Source organism: Pinus tabuliformis, chromosome J (assembly GCF_031772625.1).
Source record: "Pinus tabuliformis cultivar Carrire ecotype Pingquan chromosome J, CPIR1, whole genome shotgun sequence".
NCBI classification, from domain to species: Eukaryota; Viridiplantae; Streptophyta; class Pinopsida; order Pinales; family Pinaceae; genus Pinus; species Pinus tabuliformis.
This window is the reverse complement of record NC_142295.1, coordinates 815,452,561-815,458,868: the sequence shown is the minus strand read 5'-3', so window position 1 is coordinate 815,458,868 and position 6,308 is coordinate 815,452,561. Positions and strand designations below refer to the sequence as shown.

The 6,308-nt window shown below is 36.5% G+C and overlaps 1 protein-coding gene across 1 annotated transcript; it reads right to left on the bottom strand.

The window, feature by feature from the left end:
* Positions 1–1,786: 1,786 nt before the first annotated feature.
* Positions 1,787–4,138, bottom strand: LOC149229196 (cytochrome P450 81Q32-like). The gene is made up of 2 exons (XM_089375788.1): positions 2,791–4,138; positions 1,787–2,689 (listed from the first exon to the last, which is right to left on the bottom strand). Exons 1-2 carry the CDS (start codon positions 3,718–3,720, stop codon positions 2,069–2,071), a joined length of 1,551 nt encoding a protein of 516 aa, XP_089231914.1. The 5' UTR covers positions 3,721–4,138; the 3' UTR covers positions 1,787–2,068.
* Positions 4,139–6,308: the final 2,170 nt, after the last annotated feature.

Sequence of the window (6,308 nt, the reverse complement as noted above, 5' to 3'; positions counted from 1 at the left end):
GCATGTCTCCTCACAATTAGAAAGTCGATATCTTCAACATGCCGGGGAAGACTTTGTACAATTGTAGAAATATCTTGAAAGCTAATTGTATGACCACTATACTTATATTTACCACCTCGAGCATGTGTCACTTGAAAAATATGATTCACATGTGCTATTAGCATTTCTTCAACTTGAGTAACAACTCTTGCTCACGAGGGTCCATGTTATTATATCAACAAAAACGACGGGATCCCTTTCACTCTTATATCGTCTACAAATAGGTCTTTCAGAATGTCTCAAAACTTGGATTCCGGAATATGATTCTTGGCAAATGTGGCACATTTGGACAACTTACAAGCTATCTATCTTTGCTCGAAATATTTTATGCATTGCAATCATGTTTTCATCAAAATGAATATGATCTCTATTGGCCAAACCATGTTGAAAACCATTTGGAAGAGTAAAATTTCTTCTAGCATGTACTTCATCTTCAGGAACATGAGATTCACTTTGTAAATTTGAAGCATGTGGAATGGATCTATGAAAAGGTATTTCCAAATTTATGGTGTGCATTTCGTGAACGAGAGGATGTAAAGGTCTCTTTGTCATAAAAGATTTTAAAATTTAATTTCCAACTAATTATAAATAAAAAAAATGAAAAAGAATCAAATGCATTCAAAATTTACATTTGTGCCTTGATGTGGATGAGGGTTATGAGATGGTTTCTCTTGGCTTCTAACATCACTGGATGGAACATTTTGGGATGTTCTTTCTATGCCGCTATTCAAATGAGTTGTTTCTTGTTTCAAAAAAATAAAATACTTTATAAAACTAAATGTCCAAAAAAGAAAGATTCAAAAATGGGAAAGAAATCAAATACATTTAACATCTACAGTGGTTTTACAATTTACTATTTTGGATTCCAATCCTGAGATGAAATCATGGTTTCTCCATAAAAGGTTACAAAATATAATGTCCAACCAACTCTAAATAAAAAAATGAGAAAAATATCAAATGCACTCAACATTTACATTTGTTTGGCCATGTGGATGTTTCTCCATAAAATTCAATGTCCAACCAATTAAAAATTTAAAAAATGAAAAGAAAATAAAAAATATTGAAATTTTACATTAGTCTTGGAATTTGATCGCAAAAAGGAAAGTTATGAACTGCTGCATCTTCACTTCTCAAATGAGTAGATTGAACACTTTAGGAATTGATTTCTAGACCTCTATCAAAACGAGTTGTATCCTATTCTAAGAGAATAAAATAACGTATGAGTTTAGTAAACAAAATATACTAGGCTATGAAATTAGCATTGACGATGGTTCTGCATCACACACATGGGTGTCGACATTTGAGATTTGGGCAGACCGACTATTTCTTAGAGATCAAAGTTGATCTGATCTCTGCAACAACTTGAGGCCTAGATTTACTTATTATGGCAATGATTTGCTGCGAAAAGTGGATTCTGCAAAGGGGTGATTGTAAGCCTTCAAACTTCCATTGAATACCGAGAGTGTACGGGGCTCACGAGGGTGAAAAATACCGCTTCCAATGCCATGTGCTAGTAAGGATCTGAATTTCTGAAAGCACGCAACAACTAGAACTGGCAGATCCAGTCATATCACTTTCTTTCAACAATGATTCAACACCACTGCGGCCTCAGAAATCATCAATGGATTTGGCTAATTAAAACGATCCACGATCAAGAGTCATACCTTCACGGAGTCTCAAACCAAGCTCCGATACGATGTTACAAAATAGAGACATAAAAAGTGATTACACACGATACAAAATACACATTGATTAAATAAAGCAGTTACATATATAATAAGCAGATCACCGATTTCTTCCAGAAATAAAGTGGTGGATCTATGATTTATGGACAACTTACACGGACAGAAATAACTATTTTATTTCTAGAATAACACCTAGAGATCACAATAACATAGAAATAAAGTGGATCTACGATTTATAGACAACTTACCCAGAGAGAAATAACTATTTTATTTCTAAAATAACACCTAGAGATCACAATAACACAGAGAAGCATTTCCAACCCATGAGGAATGCATTTGAGCCATCAATACAGTTGGTTAGGGAGGCGGGGCTTAATTGCGGCCTTCAATGGAGTCTCTTTCGCGAGCGTAACAGCACGCCCTTCAGTCATATCTACTCCTTCAACTACTGGTGGAATGCTCCAATCGAAACTGTGCAACAGTTTCCCCATGTTGAACTTGAGCATGCGCATGGCCATAAACGTGCCTGCGCAGGCTCTCCTTCCATACCCAAACGGCATATATTTGAAATCTTGGCCAGTCACGTCTGGGCTACAAGAATTCATAAACCTTTCGGGCTCGAATTCCAGGGGGCGTTCCCACTCAGCGGGGTCTCTGTGAATAGCCCACACGTTTACGAAAAGCTGAGTGTTGGCCGGTACATGATACCCTCCAACTGTGCACGCCTCCTTCGACAGGTGAGGAAGGAGCAGAGGCGCTACGGGATAAAGACGAAGAGTCTCTTTCACGACCGCCTCCAAATATTTCAAGTCGGGGAGATCCGACTCTTCTAACACGCGCTCTCTGCCAACTACGACGTCCAGCTCTTCCTGTGCCCTTTTCAGCACCTTCGGGTGTTGCAGTAGCGATGAAATTGCCCATTCCGTTGTGTTGGCTGTCGTATCGACTGCTCCGAGTAGCATACCCTGCAAATTAAGAGACATCTCACTTACATTCTTACCAAAAACATTCCTAATTTGACACAAGGAAAACATAGCTAATTAAATTGCCTTAAGGAGGCACATACCATCATGGTGCTCTTGACGGTGGTATCGTCGCTGCAGAAATCTTGGGCTTTATCCGCAAATTGTAGAAGCACATCTATCAGACTCTCATCAGTCTCCTTCACACAGACACGGTACTTATCTATCACTCTCTGCAGAATCTCATCCCTCCGCTTGTTATACTTCTTCATTTCCCTCTCGCAGCCTTGGAGATCCAGCCATTTGAGGAAGGGAATATAATCCCCCACATTAAATGCTCCCAATAGCTTGAAATGGGTGTGGATCATCTCCTTCAACTCTTCCACGTCTTCAGCTTTGCCCATGTAGCTTTTCCCATGTAACATTGATCTTACAGTAATATCATATAGAAGATCAAACATCATCGATCTTACGTCCACAATAGCGGATGCCTCGTCTTTAATTCCCATCTCAAACAGGCCACGCACCAAGTTGGACACCTCCTCCCTCCGAATGTTTTGAGACGACTCCACCTTGGAAGGGGATAAAAACTGCGATGTGCAGATCCCACGAAGCTTTTTACACCGGCTGTCATATGGATTGAGGCCGAACATCGTACAATCGTAGCCCAAAAGCTCAGGTCCCGAGAAGCGCGGCCTGGACGCGAAGTTCAAGTCGTGGGTAGTAAGACATTCCCTGGCTAACTCCGATGAGGTTACCACCAAGACCTTGCAAGAGCCGAGTTGGAGGAGGATCATGCGACCATAGCGCTTAGCGAGATCGTACATCGTCTGATGAAGTGGTCGATTCGCGTCCAGCAGATGGATGTGCCCAATGATTGGCAACGCCAGAGGCCCTGGAGGCATGGACACACGCTTATAGGATAATAAGCGTTTTGAGAAGTAAACTACAAGTAGCAGAATGATGCCGGCAATGGCAAAATCGGCCGTGGCTACTGGCAGACCTGCTTCAATTAAACTGAATATTCTCGCCATTCTAAGGGCAGTTTGGAGAAATAAGGAGGAGAATATGAATTGATGATAGAAATCTCGGAGTTACAAATCTTAAATAGAACAGGTAAGGCAAGCGAGCATACCGAAAGTCAGCTAATGGCTACCGTTTTATTTAAAAATCGATGCTCAAAGTCTACTGTATTTTATTTTATGTATCCTAACAAAGTGCAGTGCCTTGACAACTGTTTACGGAATTATTTGATGGACGGAACATCAGGAAGTAGGGGGAAAACCAGTATTATAAGTTTAGTTTGCCATAGGCCAAATAAAACCTTTGCCCTTTAGAGTTAATTTACGGCTCTACAACGCAATGTTTCCGGAGGCAAAATGAAATCTAGGAGTCGAAAAATACATACACAGAGACGTACCCTCGTAATTCAAAAGCCCGTAAGTGTTTCAGTTTCATCCTCCTATGACGTCGCTTCATAAGAGAGCACCTAAACATTTTATTGTGTTTACTTCATCCTATCACGCCTCGCCTCTTCACAATATTTTATTGTGTTTTACTTTCATTATATGACGAGCATCTAAATAGTTAATTAAAACTATGGCATCCACAATTCTACCCAACATGAGTTATGACAGGCCGGAGAGGAAGCGTGAGGTCAGAGGCCGGCGAAGCGGGACCGCCATTGTCTGATTTGCCGGAAACATCTCCGGAAACATATTCCATATTGTTCGTGGATATGGTGTTAGTATAGATATTAACGACCCTAGATGGAAGGAAACCGAAGCCCTACTTCCATTCTTTAAGTTACCCGCAACTGTTCACTTTGCCCGATCAATTTCACCTACATTCTAAGGGCACCGTGGCACGGACAGGGATTCCGGAACCGCCATTCATTCATAGCCTCTGGTATGCATAAATCTGAAAAAGCCGTAGTTTCCATATTTATTACTCTTTTTAATATTTTTTAAATATTTCAAGTTAATGTGGTACAAATTTATTTCAAGTTAATTGGGTGAAAATGTATTTATAGCTATGCCATGTAGAAATCTGAAAAGGCCTTAGTTTCTATTTTTAGAGTTGTGTTTCGGGGTGATTTTTTGGACTTTCTAGTGCCAGAATTTGGTGGAAAAATTTGAGGTGAAATCTAAACTAGTTCTTTCACTGGATATATGGATTCAACACCCTGGAAAACCACTAGGGCACTTCGATTGCACAGGGTTAGAGAAATTAGACCAGAAAAACCTACGGTAAAAGTTTCCAAAAAATTGCACTAAAAACAACTCCCATTTTTACTACTCTTTCTAATATTTTAAGTTAATATGGTACAAATTTATTTTAAGTTAATTAGCTAAAAATTTATTAGAATTATAAATTCTAATTGTAAAATTTTGATAATTTAAATATTGAAAAAATATTTTAAGGTATTTTAAAATAATCAACCTATTTGAATGTTTGGAAAATATATTTAAAAAATATAAATTCATAATATGTTCAAAACAAATTCATATTGCTATAAAAATAACTTAAAAACTTAAATTAATTAGATTGAAGGGAGAAAAACAATCACTGAAATGTTTTTATTTCATTCATGAACCTGTCTAATTTAGAATAAGGCTTTAAACTTTACTATATGTGTTTTAGGTACTCATTATAAAATATTTAGATTTATCTCAAAATTATTTATATTAGTTTTTGTTATTTATATTAGTTTTTCTTTTAATTTAATTAAAAATTTGTTGTATTTGTCTTTCGAGTTTAATTAAAAGACTGTTATATTCGCAAGTGTCCATTAAAAATTGTTATATTTTTCTTTTCAATTTAATTAAAAATTTGTTGCTATATTTGCAAGTTTTCATTAAAAATTGTTATATTTGTCTTTTCAATTTAATTAAAAATTTGTTGCTATATTTGCAAGTGTTTATTAAAAATTGTTATATTTGTCTTTTCAATTTAATTAAAAATTTGTTATATTTGCAAGTGTCCATTAAATTCTTGTTGTTTATTAAGATGTAAGGAAGGAGTCAGAGGAGTCTTAATGCAAGAAAGTATGGTAGTGGCCTACCAATCTTAGAAAGTCAAAGAACATGAGCATAAATATTATGTTTATGAAATGGAATTAACAACAATAATTTATGCCTTGAAGATGTGGTGACATTATTTATTAGGCAAGAAGTATATGGAATTAACAACAATGGTTCATGCATTGAATGTATGCTGTTTATATTAATGACTGACCAAAATAGCTTAACGAGTTATTTTAATCAATCCACTCTAAATGCAAGAAAAACAAGATGAGTTATTTTTTTAGTGGATTTAACTTTGAGATTAAACACATGAAGGGGAGGGAGAACCGAGTGGTTGATGCTTTAAGCAAAAAATTACATTTTATACATGAAACTAAATTCAGTGAAGTTAAAACTAATTTTATAGAACATATTAAAGATGTTTGCCTAAGAGATCCTAATTATCAGTTTTTGTGGCAGCAAGAAAAATTACAAAACAACAAGGAGAAACAGGTAGGGTTGATGAAAACAATATGTTGACTTACAAGGGTAGACTTTATATATCTAAGAAGCAAAGTTTGAAGCAATTAATATTGAATGAAAGCCATAAGGTCCCT

Bases quoted from the DNA above. Each gene is read 5' to 3' on its own strand.
- LOC149229196 (XM_089375788.1), bottom strand. From the start codon at position 3,720: ATGGCGAGAATATTCAGTTTAATTGAAGCAGGTCTGCCAGTAGCCACG. The intron at 2,690-2,790 runs GTATGTGCCTCC...CTTAATTTGCAG, and splicing joins CCGTCAAGAGCACCATGATG to GGTATGCTACTCGGAGCAGT.